This window comes from Ascaphus truei, chromosome 7 (assembly GCF_040206685.1).
Source record: "Ascaphus truei isolate aAscTru1 chromosome 7, aAscTru1.hap1, whole genome shotgun sequence".
NCBI lineage: Eukaryota > Metazoa > Chordata > Amphibia > Anura > Ascaphidae > Ascaphus > Ascaphus truei.
In genome coordinates, this window is record NC_134489.1 from 31,934,210 (window position 1) to 31,955,070 (window position 20,861).

Genomic DNA, 20,861 nt, shown 5'->3' on the forward strand with positions numbered 1-20,861 from the left:
TTATTTTATTTTTTCCTAAACTTCGCAGTTGTGCTGTGAACTTTTGTGCTGAGTAAATCTCACCCAGAGGATCTTACCAGTGAGGCTGTGTTATCCTGGGCGTCTCTGAAGCCTGTATGTTAATATGTAACTTAGCTTGGCAGCTATATTAATTTCAATTTCGGGCTACATGTTTTAGATACAAAACACCGTTTCAAAATCGGTGAGCAGGGAAAGGACTATAGGTGAAAATAGACACCGTATTGTACATTATGGGGAATGAATCTTTAACTGTGAGTGATCAGGGTGTTTGTACCCCTGAGTGGTGAAGAAATGTTGGTGCTAGCAGTGTTGAAGACGCAATTACAAAATCATTTGAAATATAAATGTAAACAAATCCTATTTTTCAGCAGAACCTGTGGGTTATAAATATATTCAGTTTGATGTTATTTTCTCACATATTGCAGAATCTTCAGTCCAAATGCTAAAGTATTAAAAAAAAAAAATTAAAATAAAGTTTGTGTGTGTATATATATATATATATATGTGTGTGTGTGTGTGTGTGTGTGTGTGTGTGTGTATATATATATATATATATATATATATATATATATATATATATATATACACATACACATATATATACACATACACATATATACACATATATATACACATACACATATATATATATATACACATACATATATACACATACACATATATATACACATACACATATATATACACATACACATACACATATATATACACATACACATACACATATATATACACATACACATATATATACACATACACATATATATACACATACACATACACATATATATACACATACACATATATATACACATACACATATATATACACATACACACATATATATATATATATATATATATATATATACACAACTTTTTTTTAATTTTTTTTTTAATACTTTAGCATTTGGACTGAAGATTCCGCAATATGTGAGAAAATAACATCAAACTGAATATATTTATAACCCACAGGTTGTGCTGAAAAATAGGATTTGTTTACATTTATATTTCAAATGATTTTGTAATTGTGTGTATATATTGTATATATATATATATATATATATATATATATATATATATATATATATATATATATATATATATATATATATATATATATAAAAATGTCTGGTGAGCATAAGGCCAATGTCATATGCTATATATATGTATGTCTGGTGAATATGACCGTGTCTAAATCCTTCACTCAATGTCATATAATCCTATATATCATTTTGTTTCCTATGTTTAAAGCTGCCACAACACCCTCTGTGAGTATATTATTTGCATAGTGCATCAGCAGTATAGAAGCCGGACTCCTCTTCCATTCTATCATTAGCGATAGAGTGATCACGTGATCTTGCGTGCCGGAGGGGCCGTGGCACTCAAAAGGTTAAAGGTTCCGCGGACCAATAGGAAGATGTGATGTCATCCCTAGCGGCATCCTATTGGCCCATGTGACGCGGAACCTTTAAACCAGATATGAGATTGGTGTCTTGGGAAGCAGGGGGACCCCGGAGCTGAAATTAGGGTTCAGCCCTGAAGCCCCCTGATTTCCCCACTTAGGAAAAGCTTCTTTAACATCCTGTCTCTCTACACTGGTGTATGGCTAATGTCCTCTTTGTTTTCATTTTCTGCTGTTGATCCTACAGACATCGAGAGTGGTGGAACCATCTGAAGATACTGACACGTCCTCTCTGGTGCCCAGCTTCACAGGTCCGTAAATCGGATACAAAAATGTGATCCGTTTGATCAGTGTCTGACTTCTTCACTACTGTGTCTCCCTCTGCTTATTATTAGTCTGGATGGAAAGTCACAATGGAGATGTGTGAAGCAGTGACACACTGTGCCTGTTTCCCATGAAAATGTCATCTCTATTCTGTATTTATTTTTTAGACCTGTTTGGTAATAATGCAGAAGTCCACGAGCTCCAGGAAGCAGCAGGAGGAGGAGAGCTTGTGGTACGTTCAGGCAGCTGACTGTGGTAGGGCTGAGAAGGGTTAAAACTTTAGTGAGGCTGTGCTGATCCTGTCTCATTATTGTAATATCCAGACTAAGCTTTACTGCACTTTCAGGCAGCTATTAACCCTTGTGATGCCGGGGGGTGTTGCTGGCCCCTTCGGCAGCGAAAGGGTTACATTCGCCAATCTTCATCTAAATTACTATAACAGCCTCGTCCGAGGTGGGGTATTTTTATTTATTTATTTTTTATTTTTATCCCTGAAATCTCTTGATTCTTGTTTTACCTCCCAGCCTGTACAGACGAGCCCTGAGGAACCAGAAGACCATGAGACCCTGCAGGATTCCGATGACTCATCTTCAGGTTGCTAAAGTTGTTTCTGCTTCCTATAGTATTTCAGTTTATGACGCGCTGCGTGCGTATTATATTCCAAACATGCAGATTTGCTAAGCCAAATGAATAGGCCGTAATACACATTAAAGCAGCAATCCCACCTTCTTATTTTCTCAAAGTTTGACAGAATTTTGGGTGAGGCGGGACGTCCTCTGTAGCAAAACATCTTTAAATGACCATAAAGTAAATCTGCAACCGAACTGGTCAGTATCTCAGTAACCGAACTCTGTAAAAAAAAAAAAAAAAAAAAAAAAAACAGTATATGAAATGGGTGGGATTGCTGCTTTAAGGCTTAACACTGCTTAGTAAATATAGTCTAAAATCCCCCTTGTGCTCTCTCCTCTCTTTCTTTCTCTCTCTTCCTTCCTTCCTCTCTTTCTTTCTCTCTCTTCCTTCCTTCCTTCCTCTCTCTTTCTTTCTCTCTCTTCCTTCCTTCCTTCCTCTCTCTTTCTTTCTCTCTCTTCCTTCCTCTCTTTCTTTCTCTCTCTTCCTTCCTTCCTCTCTCTTTCTTTCTCTCTCTTGTCCCCAGCAATTGCCCCACTTTGCCTTGATACAAAAGCCTCCGTCTGCCTCTCTGTGGTTCTAGCTGTAACTGTCTGATATTGGTTATTCAACTGAAATCAGCTCCACTTATCTCTCTAGCCTCATTCACACACCCATACATAGTTATTTCATGAAGTTGCGGGGGGGGCGGGTTTGAAGGGGCTTTAAAGCTGCACTGTTGTAGACACTTATGCTCTGTTATATATTTTGGACAGATGTCTTGTCGAGGAGCCTCACATCGACTATCATGGAAACATTGAACCACAAAAATGTCTTGGGCAATCTCTCTGCTAAAGGCATCATAAGCACAGCGGACCAGGGAACCCTGGAGTCCAGCAGGAATCTGCAAGAGCTCACCAAGGCAGCTGAGAGCATCATCCGTCCAAAACATGCCCAGCTTAAATCATTCTTTAAGGGGCTGAATTTGTAACTTCCTGGCCTGCGTACTATACCGAGCGCCAGAAACATCAACAGACACATGTTGCTTGGCCCCCTATTAATGGAGTTTAACGTGGCGCCATTTTCTTTTTACAAGCAGGTGACCTTTTATTAGCAAGACAAACATTCCAAAAGGATGGATACCCAACAAGTTAAAGATAAGAAATGATGCTTAATGGTGAGATGAGCCTTTTAACTTGTTGGGTGCCCACAATTTTAAGATTTTTTTTTTCAGTATTCTAAGGACTCGCTACACTTTAGGTGTTATAACCCGAGTCCAATTTATTTCCCCATTTCTATTTTTGGTAAGACAGGAACTGACTTGATTTGTACTTTGTTTCCAGAAGGGCTAGTTACATACTTCCCTAGCAGTGAAAGTGTTAAATTTCTCCCTGGTTCATTTACATGCTGACCGTGGTCAAATCACATGTATATCTCAATCTTGGCTTGTATTGATCACAATGTCAGGGTAATAATTGATCGGTCAATCAGTGACTTGATCAAGTTTTTATACATTTGGGCTTTTGCGTTATTGAACACACCGTGTCCTGATTCATAATTTCATGAGTTCCATAATAGTAATAATATTGTGAGGCCTTGGAAAAGAATTTAATATGTAAACATGTGGATTCAGTGCTTTTCTGCATCACTTGCACTGTACATTTGGTCAAATCCAGTCACCTCTTTGTGCCTTCCCAGGATCTGAATATAAGACGTGTATCTTCCTGGTAAAATATCTTCACAATAAAAATCATGTAATACATCCAAAGATCTGTGTCGTTGTTCAAAAATATTGCATTCTCCTCCCATCGATCACAGTACCACTGGGTAAGAAAGTAAGTTGAAACCTGTCTCTCGGGCCCCTGGCAATATGATGAGAAGCTGTTAACACAGCGTTCACATATAACAAAATTACTACATTAACTCTGCGTCAACAGCTTTTCACTAATTAGGATAGTGGTGTCGGTTTTGCATATTTTATATTTGAGATCTCAATCGGATGCTTCGTTTAGGAGATTTGAGCTGTCGAAATGTGAATTGCCTGGCAGGTCAGAATGGGTGTCTTCTCAGAGCCCAGTGCAGTCTAGAGAATAAGAAAATAATGAATGTAAACACTAAAGTAGCAGAAGAGGAGGCAAGATACTAACATTAGATGACTTTAACTCGTATAGGCTTCTGGGGCAGATTGCTGCTTTAAGCCCTTATACAATATGCTGTGAATATAGTATAGCCCTTATATGTTATGCCGCTACCCTGCCCTGGAGAAGATTTTAGTCTCATTCATTAGAATTAAAGCGGCAAAATGTGAAATCTTGGGCCGTGATTATACCAGAAATCGCCGGCGGCGTCGCATGGCGCGGCTAGGAAACAAATGGCTGAAATCCGATGAATGTTAACATACCAGCACGCCGCCTGGAGCTGCAGGGCGGCAATCTCCTGAAGAAAGGGGGGTACTATAAAAAGTTGAAAACCGGCGCTTTCCAATTTAAGACAATTCTGGTCAGCCCCACAATGCTATGTGTAGTGGCAAGGGTCATATTTACCACGCAGAGCGAACCAGTAAGGCATCTTCCAGCCACAGCACATTCACGTGAGTTAAGGTGGCTTATGGCTTCTCACTGCTTAGTAAGCATAGATCTGTGGGGACTATTCATTAAACTATGATAGTGCCGATCAGGGGAGTTTCTGTGTGATAGTGGCCTGTGTAACGGACTTCTCCCTGTTTAAATAAAGCAGCCTCAGAGCTCTGAAAATCCTGCAGAGAGTTGATTGCAGCCACTCACATTTTGTTCACTTTTATTGTATTTGGCATTTATTTTGAACTCTTCAGTGCTCCCCAATATTTTTATTTTTCAATGATTTTCTTGAACTTTGAGGTAGTTCTAATTAGGTTTTTGAGCTGCGAATTAATCACTTTCTTACACATCACTAGCGCCGGGTTATTTTTTCACTTTCCCTTGTTCCTGTTTTTTTAGAAGGTCCAGAACCTCGCGTATAGCGCTGTCTCTCTCCCCAACATACTCATTGCTCATGAGCACCGTTTCCACCTTCAAATCTGTAATGAAGATATGCAGACATACTGTAAATATGGTAGTAATACAGTATGTGGTAGTTTTCTCTTCTATTAAATGTTTTGGGGGGTTTCATTTCCTTTGGCCAAACCAGCAGTGAGGTATTATGGACCATATTTACTATAGGGTGCTAAGCCACATTGAAATTAATGTCATAACATGCTTTAAGGTTTGGCAACACTTGTATGGCCTATGCCGTTAATTCTGTGTCTCTGAAAGAAATGTCCACCTGTATGTCCCGTATCGTTCACTTTTCCTTTGTTACTGTGTGGGAGAGGTACAATGTTTAGGTTCCTTCTGTCACACTGCGGTGCAAGGGATAAACTCAATGGACTAAAAATTCCTGATGCGGTCACTGTTTTATGAGAAGCACAGGTCTCCTCTGTGATATCCTGAAGTGTGAGGGACAGACTCCATTGTCCAGATCTACGGCGTCAAACTTTCAAGATAAAGCGATAGACTCAAATATTAGAGGCATCTGACCCACAATCAATATATCCCCATGCAGTTGATGGGACTCATTTTATGTACCGTATGTCCTTTCCCTATACTTTGTCACCCTCTTCATGCAAGAAAAATGAACTCAGTAAGCCAGAGAGACCCATGATTATCTTATAGGTTGCACAAGTATAATTTGGTAACATGCCTGTTGATTAACTTTAGCTCAAGGAATGCAGTTAGAAAAAACCATTTGCATAATGCAAGGACGGGATAATGAAGCTTTTTGAGAACATCTGCATTTGCCGTAGTTAAAGTTCTGCTCCATCCCCTTGTTCCCTGAATCCCTTGACATACAGAATGTCCTTCCAGCCTTACCTTGGAAGCTGGGTCTGTCATCAGCTTCACCATTCCAACATTTGATCATTAGCTCTTTGGCTTCAGGAACCATCTTCACAGTAAGACACTTGTCAACCATCCTCAAATCAGGTCTATCACCATTAGGTATACAGTACATGATCTGAAAAGGAGCTGCATCTGTCAGAAAGTAGGGAATGGCTTTTAGGTTCAGTACTGTAACAGAAAACAGCAGCAAATGGGTTGACTTTGTTACTATCTTAGAGGAAAGACATTCACTAGACCAGGAGTGGCCAACCTTTTTCTCAGGTGGACAAAAAATACGCAAAAAAAAGTAGAAGTGAAGCGGCGAGGACAACTACTGTTCCAACATGGGCCCCCCATGTCGGCGGCCATGTGAAGCCGCCCTCTCTCAACCCACCCCTCTCTTCCCCTTCCCCCTTTATTTCTCTCACCCTCCCCCCATGTATTTCTCTCCCCCCATTCATTGTTCCCCTCTCCTCCCCTCTGTCGCTCACTCCCAACTCCTCTCTCTCTATCTCCCCTCACTCACACTCCTCTCTCTCAACCCAAGTTCTTAATTCCCATCATCTTATTCACAAATCCTCTCCCCCTTACTCACAATTCCACCTTCTTACTCATAATTCCTCTCTTCCACACAATGAAATCCCCGCAGGTCCTGGTATGGAGGGGAGCTGCAGCGTCAGAGGTTGGGCTCGAGATCTGGCGCGAGCGGAGGCTGGTCTTCCCGCGGATCACGCGGGCCACCAATGGCCACCCCTACACTAGACCATAAATCCCCATTAGAGGGATGATTTTTTTCTCCAAAGTTCACATATGATACAAAAACACCAAATGTTTGGTATTTTCCAATTCTCTAGAAATTACCAGAATTTGAAAATAAACGCACCTAATATTTTCATTTTTTTTTTTTTTTCATTGTAAAAATTCAACACTTGGTGATTATTCCGTTTTGAACATTTGAAAAATAAATAAATGTTAAACACACACACTTTTTACCCTGAGAGTTTCTTCAAAATATTCTTGCATTTGATTAAACAAACCGTAAGCAAAGGTCACACCCATGTCCAGTCCCCATTGCAGTCACATTGGTGATAGAAGAGAATCCTCACATAGGGCCTCATTAACTAGCCACCCTTCACACCCTATGGTGTTGTTTAGCTTAGCACACATAGTAACTATGGCCCAGTACCGCCTAGTAAATAGCTGCTGATTGGGGGGGGGGGGGGTGACGGGGAAAGAGTCAGGACAAACACAGCCCCCTCCCTCCGCACCTCTGTGCATCACATTCCAGGCTGCACTGTTTTAAAGTAAAAACCCTTTTTTGGCTTCATTCATTGTACCGCCGGAAGAAGAGATCAGTGTATCTCGAAAGCCGCACAAATAAAAGCATTTCGTTAGCCACAGAACGGTATCGTCTATTCGTTTTTGATTATTAAGCTCAGCAAACACGGTACAGTACAGATATATATATAAGAGAGATAGGTACAGTATATAATGTATATAGAGGTACAGTATACAGTATAGAGGTACCGTATATAGATGTATATAGAGGTACAGTGTATATATAGATGTATATAGCGGTACAGTATATAGATGTATATAGAAGTACAGTATATAGAGGTACAGTATACAGATGTATATAGAGGTGTAGTATATGGAGGTACAGTATATAGATGTATATAGAGGTACAGTATATAAATGTATATTGAGGTATAGTATATAGATGTATATAGAGGTACAGTATATAGATTTATATAGAGGTACAGTATATAGATGTATATAGAGGTACAGTATATAAAGGTACAGTATACAGATGTATATAGAGGTACCGTATATAGATGTATATAGAGGTACAGTATATAGATGTATATAGAGGTGTAGTATATAGAGGTACAGTATATATATAGAGATGTATATAGCGGTACAGTATATAGATGTATATAGAAGTACAGTATATAGATGTATATAGAGGTACAGTATACAGAGGTACAGTATACAGATGTATATAGAGGTGTAGTATATGGAGGTACAGTATATAGATGTATATAGAGGTACAGTATATAAATGTATATTGAGGTATAGTATATAGATGTATATAGAGGTACAGTATATAGATTTATATAGAGGTACAGTATATAGATGTATATAGAGGTACAGTATCTAAAGGTACAGTATACAGATGTATATAGAGATGTAGTAAATAGAGGTACAGTATATAGAGGTATAGTATATAGTGGTACAGTATATAGATGTATATAGAGGTGCAGTATATAGAGGTACAGTATATAGATGTATATAGAGGTACAGTATATAGATGTATATAGAGGTGTAGTATATAGAGGTACAGTATATAGATGTATATTGAGGTATAGTACATAGAGGTATAGTATACAGATGTATATAGAGGTGTAGTATATACAGGTACAGTATATATATATATATATATATATATATATATATATATATATATATATATATATATATATATATATATATATATATATACACAGTATAAAGATGTATATAGAAGTACAGTATATAGATGTATATTGAGGTATAGAATATAGAGGTACAGTATACAGATGTGTAAAGAGGTGTAGTATATAGATGTATATAGAGGTATAGTATATAGAGGTATAGTATATATAGAGATATAGTATAATACAGAAATGGACAGCGCGGCTCCCGTAGCACAGACCTGGTACTGCCGAGGTCAGCGTGACGTCACGGTCACATGGCCCGGGTGACAGGAAGAAGAACCGTTACATTCCGCCCGGGGGGAGAGGAAGATGCTGCAGTTCCAGGCCGGGGACCTGCACAGCCTGAGCCTGGTGGGGAGCGGCGGCTTCGGGCTGGTGTACCGAGGATGGAGCGAGACTCTGGGGATGGAGGTCGCCCTGAAGATGATTCAAGGAGCCAGAGAGTGTGTGAGAGGGGCCCCGGGGGGGGGGGGGGAATAGTGTGAGAGGGGCCCCGGGGGGGGGGGGGGGAATAGTGTGAGAGGGGCCCCGGGGGGGGGGGAATAGTGTGAGAGGGGCCCCGGGGGGGGGGGGAATAGTGTGAGGGGGGGGGGGGGAATAGTGTGAGGGGGGGGGGGGGAATAGTGTGAGGGGGGGGGGGGGAATAGTGTGAGGGGGGGGGGGGGGGGAATAGTGTGAGGGGGGGGGGGGGGGAAATAGTGTGAGGGGGGGGGGGGGGGGAATAGTGTGAGGGGGGGGGGGGGGGGAATAGTGTGAGGGGGGGGGGGGGGGGAATAGTGTGAGGGGGGGGGGGGGGGAATAGTGTGAGGGGGGGGGGGGGGGGAATAGTGTGAGGGGGGGGGGGGGGGGGAATAGTGTGAGGGGGGGGGGGGGGGAATAGTGTGAGGGGGGGGGGAATAGTGTGAGAGGGGCCCCGGGGGGGAAATAGTGTGAGAGGGGCCCTGCGGGGGGGAAATAGTGAGAGGGGCCCTGGGGGGGGGGGGGGGAAATAGTGTGAGAGGGGCCCTGGGGGTGGGGGAAATAGTGTGAGAGGAGCCCTGGGGGTGGGGGAAATAGTGTGAGAGGAGCCCTGGGGGTGGGGGAAATAGTGTGAGAGGGGCCCTGGGGGTGGGGGAAATAGTGTGAGAGGGGCCCTGGGGGTGGGGGAAATAGTGTGAGAGGGGCCCTGGGGGTGGGGGAAATAGTGTGAGAGGGGCCCTGGGGGTGGGGGAAATAGTGTGAGAGGGGCCCTGGGGGTGGGGGAAATAGTGTGAGAGGGGCCCTGGGGGTGGGGGAAATAGTGTGAGAGGGGCCCTGGGGGGGGGGGGGGGAATAGTGTGAGAGGGGCCCTGGGGGGGGGGGAATAGTGTGAGAGGGGCCCTGGGGGGGGGGGAATAGTGTGAGAGGGGCCCTGGGGGGGGGAATAGTGTGAGAGGGGCCTCGGGGGGGGGGGGGGGGGGGGACAGTGTGAGAGAGGGGCCTCGGGGGGGGGGAGAATAGTGTGAGAGGGGCACAATAGTGTGAGGTGGAGGGGGGGAGGGGGTTGGGTGTAATATGGTGAGGGTGATGGGGTGTGAGGGGCTGGGGGTGTAATAGTAATGGGGCATGTTACAGGACCCCCTGCCTTGTGATCTGGGTGTATTGCCTCCCCTTTCCCTAGAGCGCTCAGCCCTATTCAGACATTCCTTGCCACCGTAGTCTGGCTGTGCTGCTGCTTTGATTACTTGTGCTGGGCTGGCTGCCTGACATCCCCTCTCGTGTTTGTATAATTGAATTTATATCGTGCCAACAATGTACGCAGTGCTTTCCAATGGTACAATACAAGGTAAATGGGGATAAGGGCAATAAGTAAATAACTACATAAGGGAGACCCTGCCCCAGATATGGTGGTGCTAGCAGTAGTGAGTGCAGGGGTCTGCTGCTCCTGAAACCTGAGTCACATGGGAGATGTATCAAGGCAAAATTGAGGCAAATTACATTGTTTTGACTCAGTGTCAATGTAAGGGGTATATTCATCAAAAAATGAGCACCATATGTATCAAAGCAAACATCCCAATGAAATCAAAAGGATTTTTTTTATTTGATAGGTATGGTACAATTGTTTTGCCCCAGAATTGTTCCACTTTTGCCTTGATACACATGCCCCTAAATTGTGCGCCAGTTTGCAGGAGGAGTTACAGGACGCACAGATTATGAGATGTTTCAAACTCTGCGAACGTGGGTCACTGTTTTTATCTTGTATCGGTGTTAAAAAAAAAAAATTTTTAAATCCACCAGGTCTGAGGCGGAAACTTTTTTTTGTCTAACGGTTTGTGTCAAAAGTAAAAAAATATATACATAAATCTGACACACGCGAGCAGAAAATGGAACAATCCGTCAAAACAAACTTCTGTGTTCACTTTCCGTCACTTCTCTCCCAAAGAGAGGGAAGATCAAGCCCTGCACCAAGAGTGAAATGTAACAATCTTATACTATATTAGTGAAAGCACTGTATGCCTGCCTGCCTGGATGTCCGGTGTCCCTAGGGGAAATCTCATTGGTCCCTTGGCCCGCCCCCGCACACCTCTCATTGGCCTGAGGCGGAGTGACGGGCCAAAAAAACACACACTCACTCCACCCTCCTCAACGCACACACACACACACACACACACCTCAACTCGCTCACACACACTCACTCCACCCTCCTCAACGCACACACACACACACACTCCTCAACGCACACACACCTCAACGCACACACACACACACACCCTCCTCAACACACACACACTCCACCCTCCTCAGCACACACACACTCCACCCTCCTCAACACACAAACACTCCACCCTCCTTAACGGCTGCCCGGCCTTGACCCCCCCTCCCCCCCCCCCCCCGCGGCTGGCCCGCAACAACGGAACCCCCCCCCTATCACCACTCCGCGGGACCTCAACATCACCCTCTCTCCCGGTGCTCACCCTCTCCCCCGGTGCTCACCCTCTCTCCCGGTGCTCCCTCTCCCCCGGTGCTCACCCTCTCTCCCGGTGCTCCCTCTCCCCCCCCAGAGCACGCTCGCACCTTCAGGCCTAGAGGCCGTGCCCCCAGCTCACCATCCCCGCGCGCGCTGCTCCGGCTCTCTCTGCACGGGCCACGGCCCACACCACCTCCTGACCTGAGCGTCTCAGCTCCGCCTCGCCGGGGGGAACGGAGACCGCCGAGGAACCCGAGTAGGAGCGCGGCCCGGTGCGAGGTAAGTTACCGCAGGGGAAGGGATCTTTCACCCCGGCCCGGCGCTTCACCCCCCCCCCCCCCGGCGCTTCACCCCCCCCGGCGCTTCACCCGGCCCAGCCCACACGTATACACACAGCAGACACACGTATACACACAGCAGACACACGTATACTCACAGCAGACACACGTATACACATGTATACTCACACACGTATATACACACACACACGTATACGTATACACACACACAAGTAGGCATACGTATACACACACACACACGTAGGCATGTATACATACACACACACACGTGTGTGTACACACACACGTATACACACACACACACACTATCCCCAGCACCACCACATCAGCACACCGGTATCCCATGCCCCCCCAGCACACTGGCATTCTCGGCTCCCCACCATTCCCAGCCCCCATCAACACCATCAGCACCCACACATTGCCACCTTCGCACCTCCCCCATCGGCACACCCACATCCGCACCCCCACATCAGCACCAAACCCTCCCAAATCAGCACACCGATACAATCACCATCAGTACAGCCACAACAGCACTACCACCGCACACCGCCATGGGCCGCGTGGACCACTCCCCACCCAAATGCCACCCCCACACCACAAACATCCCGGGCAACGCCGGGGCTCTCAGCTAGTTTATTATAAAGGAATATGGCAGTATTTCTGTGATATGGGGATGGGAGCTGATACATGAGTGTCATGTAGGATTAGTTTTAAAAGGCTATAGATTAGTTTAGTTTGCAGATGACATCAGGGTCTTCTACCCTCTTTAATTCTTAATACATCAGGACACCTTTGCCCTTGAAGTCCCTTGCCAATAAGCCACCCAAAGTTTGCAGGATCATTACAATTCCTCTAATGATATTGATCTCCTGATGATAGTGTCATGGGCAACTTGGCAAATTCAGCAGTATGATGGTGATATGATCAATACCTTCTCTGGAAGAAATGAAGTCCATTCTGAATTTGAGTAACAGTCTGTCAGAGACTTTAGTATTGCTCCAGCTGCAAGCAAGAGTGACATTTTAATTCAGTCAGATATTTCTGTCTAAATAAAACAAATGCACTGAGGTCTGAGCCCTAAGCAGTCTTATTATATACCCTTATCAAGTAGGCGTGAATGCATAATTTCACGGTGTCAGTATGTATTACAACATTGGGCGTCTTACTTCTTATCTTAGCATCTACATTCAGCTCAACCGCGTTATAACGCAAATCCGCTTATAACGCGATGCAAGTGTGGCTGCCAATTTTCATATTTATGAATTCCTTACAACACGATTATTGGTATCTTAAATACTTTGTTGTACAATGCATACAATTGTACATTATTTGTAACACAATGTGATTCTTTGGACCCCAAGCACAGCGTTATAAGGGGGTTGAGCTGTAGTTACTTGTTATACATATTGGCATATTCTAGTAGTCTAAGCAGAAAAGAAAGATATGATACTTGGAATACTCATCTCTCTCCTGACCTGTCAGGTCTGCCAACAATATGACTGGTTCATCGACGATAAGTAATCTTGGCAAACCCCTGACCACACTGTATGGGAGTATGATGAGTAGTGACAACCATCAGGCAAACTGCAAATATGTAGGCTTGTGGCTCCCCTATTGATAGTGCCCAGGTAAAACCTCAATGTGTTGCTTTGCTGACCGTTTAACAGGTAACCGCTTTTCTCTCGTCTTCCTTTCTGATTTTTCAGGCGCAACCTGAAGGATTTCATGAAGGAAAGAGACATGATGCACACAGCAAACTACACCTACGTCCTGCGTCTCCTTGGTGTGTATGAGAAGCCGGAAGGAAACCTTATTGAGTATGGCCTGGTTATGGAGTACATGCCTCTTGGTTCTCTCTGCACCCTTTTTGAGAATGTCCCAGATGTCCCGTGGGCTTTGAGGTTTCAGATCCTCCACCAGGTCGTTCTGGGAATGAATTTTCTCCACAGCCTCAGCCATCCTATAATTCATCGAGACTTAAAACCTGGTAACGTTCTCTTCAACAAGTACTTGGATGTTCAGGTGAGTGACGCTGTCAGTGTAAAACGCCTATACTCTGTTTTCAAAACTCATGGAAAGATGAGCTGTGCTGTGTGTCTCTGCTGCTGCCTTAAATGTGAATATTGTGGCTAGGGGCTGCTAATTCAGACTGGTTTCTCTTTATTCCAGCTGACGGATTTCGGGTTGGCTAAATTTGCAGGTGCATCTTCAACTATGCCTACTGATCAATCCATAGTTGGTACTTTGGCCTATATGCCTCCAGAGGCCTTGAACGACCTCAACTACAAGCCGACAAAACTGTTTGACGTGTACAGGTGAGGAGGGGAGAAATTACAAACCGTGGAGGAGGGGAGGGGAGGTGCCGGGGGAGATTCTTGTGATCTCGCAGGGAATTTTAGTTATGCCAGGAACTAGGGGTGGGGGGACAGGAAAGGAATGCAGGCAGCCAAATAAGGTGTCATCCCGTCTCCCAAATATAATGGAACGGGAACCACGCATTATCTGACTTAGTAGTCTGATTACATTGTACCTCTTGTGTGATAGGAAGACACACAGGATTCCTACATGGAAGAAAGGTGCAGTTAAAACTGAACCTTAGAGGGTTTCATGAAACTGCGACTGTGGCACAAACGCACTGAAATTCCCACTGACTTCAAAGTTATTGAATAACCCCCATGGAGTCTTCCAGGGATCTTACACCAGTGTTTCTCAACCTTCGGGTGCTCGCAGCACATTTGGAAAATCATTTTTGCTTGGCGACTCACTACAACTAAAATTGATTGGTTTGTATACAGAATCAGAATTATATATCACACAGCATTATATATCCTCGCAGCACTTACTTGGAGTAATTCTGTGAGTATGAGGTGAGCAGTCCCTTGTAATCCCTAGAGACGCTGTCGGAGCTCCTCTCGGGGGAAGATGAGGGAGGCGGCAGAGTAGTCCTGCAGCAGATAGGGACTGGGACTTCTACTCACCCGAGTTGTTGAAGCGCTCGTGGCCGAAAGGCTTCTGGTCCCGCGTCGTGATGCGTGTCTGGACCAACTTCTGGTGCAGCGTCGCTGAGCGCAAACAAGCAGTAGGGGGGTGTTGGAGGCAGAGAGAACTCAGTCTTAAATATAAAAATCTTCACGGCACACTACAACTGGCTTTGCAGTGTACCAGTGTACCGCGGCACACACAGGTTGAGAAAAACTGCCTCACATGATACCCTGTTATTAGTGGGGATACTGGGAGGAACGGAGTGCCTACACTTTCTCCTTCTCGCATACACAGTATGCACTGCTTTTATATTTACACACGTATGGTTCCACTGTTAAAGAAAAAGTCATTGCTTTTAGAAAGCCTCTCTCTACCTTCCTATTTGTACAGTGTGAAAGTCACTGAAATCTTTCTAAACTACAGTCCAATGTTTCTCATATATATCTACATCTTTAATCCGGCACAGTACCACTGCTTTTGTTAAGCCACTTTAACCGCTTCCTGTTATATACAAGTTATGTTCAATTAACCCTGATAACACATGATCACATCTCCAGCACCCTAAATCCTGTTGTGAATGGTTACACCGGAAGAGATTTTTAGGGCAAACTATATGACTGAGGGCTAGTCCAGTATGCATTACCCTTTAATAAATCACACAATTGAAACACCTACACAGAACCCTGTATGTACTAACATAATGCTGTCTGTAAGTGGAGCTCTTTGTACAAATGTAGCACATGACGGTGTTCTCCAAGATAGCACAATATATCCTGACATAATGCAGAATGTTTCAGGGTTTCCATAGGGTCATATGGCAGTGTTGGTGAACAATATGAAGCAAGGCTAGATATGTATACATCTCTCATTGGATGTATCTGCTGTGCGTGTCTCACGTTACTGATTCTCTATTGATTTTATTGTATTGCAGCTTTGGCATCTTAACCTGGTCAGTTCTGTCAGGTCAGAAACCCTACCCAGGTATGTCCCAACATCTCTATCACTTTCCAATGGTTTCATTTGTACTTTCTAACTTGTCGGTTGCGGTACCTTTTTTTTTATTATTTTTTTTTTTTTTTTTATGGACCAACATAAGACTTCTCCAGAAATGCCGTGTACAGAGCTGCCCAAACCTTGCAAGTCTCTTCCTCGCCTGTCAAGAGCATTTTGTAGAAAAGATCTGAGGTTTGGAAAACTCTGTACGCTCTGATGTATTCTATGAAGAAGTCCTATGTTGATCCCGTAATTGCACTCCACCTGTTGAAGGGGAATGTTTCCCCCGAAACATTGTGCTCTTTCTGCAAATCAATAAATATTTTTTTCATGTCTTTTGGACTTGGGTAAAATTTTGTTCCTGTGTACAGAGGGATTTTTGTTTATACCCTAAGATGCATCTAAACCTACAGTACAACAAATCTCTTCTCCAGGATCAATACGTTACAAAAGAAGCTGACATAGCATTACATATTTAGGACTGAATATACAAATGTACATTAGGGTAATACAAAATGTAACATAGCAATGCCAACAAGTAAATGCAAAACTAGAAATATACTCCTTGATATTTCCATGTCTTCAAATTCTCCATGGCAGCCATAACTAATGGGATATAACTCCTCCTCTTAGCTGGCGTACGACAACAAAGATCTGACACAGGTATAAAGAAGGTGTGTCCTCGTCCCTTGTCAGTTATTTAGCTAAGCTCAGGAAATGTTTTCCAAATAGGAAAATACAGGAAATATTTTCCAAATAGTCATAATGCTGATAATAGGAATTTTAATACAGGAGGGAAGTGGGCTGCCATCGAGGATCTGGAGAAATGTAAATACCGGTAACTATATTTCTAGTTTTCTTCTACATCCCCCATGGCAGCCATAACTAATGGGATGTACCAAAGCAATTAGTTCGTTAGGGTGGTCCATCCATTCTAGTTAAAGGCGTTACTGCTTGTAAAACTTCTGGTTGAGGCCTGGAGATCTAAAGTTTCTCACTGGGGTCCTTTTTAAAACTTTTTTTTTTTTCTCCGTTGGCTTTGGGTCTTCCCCCCCACCCTCTACCCCAGGAGGATACGAAGACTGTTAAGGTTCATCCCTGTTTGTATTGAAAGGCCTTCCGAGTCTGTACACTCCTGGCCTCTTTATAATTGCATCTTGGGTTTTTTGGACATGATGACTGACATTTTCTCTGCTGTGGCAAGAGCTGTCCGTTGGAGGCAAAAATCCTGGTCCGGATATCATCCAAGGCTTCTCCGAAGAGGTACAGATGAAGCGGCCATTATTCGAATATTTCTCGATCTGAATTTCGAGAATGTTCGGAGACTTTTTCTCAAAATTTGCTCCGGCAGACTAATGGCCCATCGGATTAACACAGCAGGAGTCCCTGCTGTGTGAATCCTACCAGGGACTGCCTGTCTGTAAGAGACACGCAGTAAGAGAGAGGCTTAATCGGTCACTCTAAGGGCTGTTCTATAGAGGACACGCTTGCTACACCGTACGCGCGCTGCGTTATAGAAGGCTTAGGTTAATCAGCCTCTCTATAATAGGACCGTACGCACTGCAGTGAGCGTAGAGCGGCCCGACAGTGGGGAAGACGGAGAGATAAAGATTTTGCGCCGCCGCCGTTGCTGAAATGTGTGTCTGCACAATGTTAATAAATTATTTTATTTTTACCAAAGTATGTGGGGTTTTTTTTTGTTTTTTTTTTTGTTTTTGTTTTTTTTAAATAATAAATTACACATACATATACACAAACACACAGTACCTGCTCACAGCTCAGCATACACACAAAAAGCGTGCGGCACGCGCATTCGCACAGGCACGCGCCCACGGCCGCACACTCTATAGAACAGCGCTAACTGTTAAAATTCTAACACCACAGTATTGTAGCGGGGGGTCTACGGAGCTGAGCCACATTGATTTCAGGTCCAGGGACCCCCTGATTCCCGAGATACAGGCCCTGTTATGGGGTGCCAGTATCTCCTTTGCATGGAAATGTCTTGCGGAACGTGATTGGGACATTTCCATGCATAGGAGATACAGGCCCCGTTATGGGGTGCCGGTATCTCGTGAACCAGGGGGTCCCCAGACCTGAAATAAACGCGGTTCTGCTCCGGGGACCCCCTGCTCATCTACACTTGTCATAAATGTAAATTAAAATATGTAGTAAGCGCCACACAACCCACCCCCTGTGCCTCCACATAAAACCAATATTTTTATAGACACAGGATTAATACCACAGGCTGGCGGAGGTCCCCGGGTGGGTTCCCACGTGTGTCGGGGGGCCCTTGAGTGGTCCCCGCTAGGCTCCGCGGGCCTCCTGGGGGTCCCTGATTGTGTGCCTAACATAATGGCTGCTTCAGTCAGTATAACTCAGCAGCTATAATGTATCCATATTTCTATGGTAACATTATTTAAGTAATAATCCACAAAGAACAGGGCATTACTGGCCAATAATGCCCTGGCTGGAAGACTTGAAGACCCGAGGCGAAGCCGATGGACTTTAACCCATCCAGGGCATTATTGGCCAGTAATGCCCAGTTCTGAGTGGATTATTACTATTATAGGCTAAATGTAGGCTTTTTTTTTCTTTCTCTTCAAAAACAGATACTTTTTTAGTCATTGATTTTTATCAGCATGATTGTCTACATTATTTTGCTTTTACTGTAAGTGTTTATTAAAAGGAAATTATACATACACACAGCTCCCCTCTATATGCACACATACTCTGCAGCCCCTTGTAAACCCACAAAACGTCACATACACTTGCCAAAACACACACTTGCCACACACACTTGCCAAAACACACTCTGCAGCCCTCCTACACCCGCTGAAGAGACACACTGCAGCCCCCCTCTAAACCCACAAAACAAACTGCAGACACACCAACAAAACAGACTGCTGCCCCCTCTACATACACAAAACACACACCAGCAACCACCCTCCCCCCACTGCAGCCCCCTGTAAACCACAAACAGCAGGCACACACACACACACACCAACAAAACAGACTCTGCTGCCCCCCCTCTACACCCACACAACACTCAGCAGGTGGACACAGACCTTTCCCCTCACTCTCCTGTGCAGAGCTCTCTGCAGGCAGGATGAGGGAGGAGTCAGTGCCTTACTTGCTGCCTCCTGTCCAATCAGCTCCCCTGACTGAGTTCCTCTCACCGTGTGGAGGAGAACTGAAAGCTGACTGGCTGAAAAACTTTGCCAAAAATTCCGGACCATTACTGAATGGTTAAAATTCCGGGCATTATCCAATCAGTGGGCAGGGATTTTAATAATGCCCGGAATTTACCAGCTTTAGCCAATAATTATTGTTACAGCTCAAGCGGCTGAGAATATTGGCATCAAATGATCCCAAACAGGAAAGTGTTGTAAAGATCTTGCACTGCTTGGGAGGTGGGGTAAAACCTGCTATAGAAATATTATATATTGAATAATAAAAAAATGAAGTATGTAACACTACAGAACTGATTTATTTTAAAGAAAAATCCACAAGATTTCACATGTTTTGCTACTTTTAATTATGTAGGTTGGTTATATGGTATAGGGATGTGTCTGTATTTTCTTGTCATTTTGTGTGTGTGTGTGTGTGTGTGTGTTGAAAAACACTGCTATAGACTAAAAATATAGAAACAATGTCCAATTGTATTGTTTCAAACTTTTATTGATGCATTGTACAATAAAGTATTTAAGACACCAATAATAGTGTTGTTCAGTGTTCATAGTGTATGATAAACAACATTTTGGTCCACACACACTGTAGGTACGGTACTGTACTCACAACTGCTTTTATACGTGTAACATTCTAGTTACATTCGTGTTTTAACAATAACTATGGGGCTATCATTCTGAAGGAAAGGGAAAACAGTGTAATGCTCTCCGTGTTCATTCAACTACTACGGAAAGCAAACATTAACAAACGAACTTGAGAGTAAACTTTAAAGTGCTCCATTTAAAAAAAAAAAAACTGTCAACTATGGGTTGACTGTTTTCAGTGCATCTCTTTGCTTCTTTTTAACGATTTCAACCAAGCGTTTTTAACTGTAGAACTGAAATGGAATCTACCTTTTTCTGTTTCAAGAAATGAAAGTCCTGTTTGCAAACCTGCGATTGCCTCTGTGATCTTAGGTGGTGGCTCTGGTTCCTCGTCCTCATTGTCTTCGGTTGCGTCCAAATCATGATTTTCGCTAGTAACATTTTCAATTATTTCTGAGTCAGTCATATGCTCATAGCAGTGGTGGGATTCAAAAAATTTAGCAACAGGTTCTCTCTCACCAGGGGGGGAGGGGGAAGGGAGACGGGGGGTGGTTGTAGAGAGAGAGAGAGCTGTGGGGGGAGTGAGAGACAGACAGGGGAGATGTTTTGTGTTTATGTTTTATATTTTATGGGTTTTTTTTAAATGTTTTATTCAGTTTAACAGGACTGCATGTGGGGTTTGGGGGGGGAAGAGAGAGACCAGAGCCCCCCTCGCATCTCTCCCAGCCCCCCTCGCATCTTTCCCAGCCCCCCTCGCATCTTTCCCAGCCCCCCTCGCATCTCTCCCAGCCCCCCTCGCATCTCTCCCAGCCCCCCTCGCATCTCTCCCAGCCCCCCTCGCATCTCTCCCAGCCCCCCTCGCATCTCTCCCAGCCCCCCTCGCATCTCTCCCTGACCCCCTCGCATCTCTCCCTGACCCCCTCGCATCTCTCCCTGACCCCCTCGCATCTCTCCCTGACCCCCTCGCATCTCTCCCTGACCCCCTCGCATCTCTCCCACATCTCCTCCTTTTCATGCCTACCTGGGTGGACACAGGCACGGGCAATAGAATCTCTTGTCAGAGTCAGAGCAGGAGAGAGCTGCATGTGGTGAGGAGCGCTCTGTAGCAGCAGACAGGAAGTTCCGGGTCAGACAGCTAGATGGCG

The 20,861-nt window shown here is 44.4% G+C and overlaps 2 protein-coding genes and 1 long non-coding RNA gene across 7 annotated transcripts in view; 2 read left to right on the forward strand and 1 right to left on the reverse strand.

Moving 5' to 3' along the window:
* LOC142498898 (receptor-interacting serine/threonine-protein kinase 3-like) overlaps positions 1-4,144 on the forward strand; it is a 19,478-nt gene extending 15,334 nt beyond the window's left edge. Inside the window, exons 7-10 of the mRNA XM_075607525.1 lie at positions 1,694-1,757; positions 1,938-2,002; positions 2,295-2,364; positions 3,153-4,144. Of these exons, the coding sequence (XP_075463640.1) occupies positions 1,694-1,757; positions 1,938-2,002; positions 2,295-2,364; positions 3,153-3,367 (414 nt within the window). The 3' untranslated portion in view covers positions 3,368-4,144. The remainder of the gene's footprint in view (positions 1-1,693; positions 1,758-1,937; positions 2,003-2,294; positions 2,365-3,152) is intronic.
* Positions 1,151-9,172, reverse strand: LOC142498902 (uncharacterized). Of its 3 annotated transcripts, none has more exons than XR_012802581.1 (4): positions 8,965-9,172; positions 6,264-6,422; positions 5,299-5,431; positions 1,151-2,620 (listed from the first exon to the last, which is right to left on the reverse strand). It is a non-coding gene; the product is annotated as an uncharacterized LOC142498902 (long non-coding RNA). The 3 variants fall into 3 exon arrangements; XR_012802579.1 differs by lacking the exon at positions 1,151-2,620 and adding an exon at positions 3,527-4,459 and having other exon boundaries at positions 8,965-9,169; XR_012802580.1 differs by lacking the exons at positions 1,151-2,620; positions 8,965-9,172 and adding exons at positions 3,527-4,459; positions 6,865-7,044.
* Positions 8,984-20,861, forward strand: part of LOC142498897 (receptor-interacting serine/threonine-protein kinase 3-like) — a 26,574-nt gene continuing 14,696 nt past the window's right edge. For 2 of the 3 annotated variants that reach the window (XM_075607521.1, XM_075607524.1), the window contains exons 1-4: positions 8,984-9,189; positions 13,678-13,993; positions 14,141-14,286; positions 15,885-15,934. In XM_075607521.1, coding sequence (XP_075463636.1) covers positions 9,056-9,189; positions 13,678-13,993; positions 14,141-14,286; positions 15,885-15,934 — 646 coding nt within the window. In that variant the 5' untranslated portion in view covers positions 8,984-9,055. Of the gene's footprint in view, positions 9,190-10,417; positions 10,551-13,677; positions 13,994-14,140; positions 14,287-15,884; positions 15,935-20,861 lie in introns of those variants that run through there. The other variant, XM_075607523.1, reaches the window with a different exon arrangement.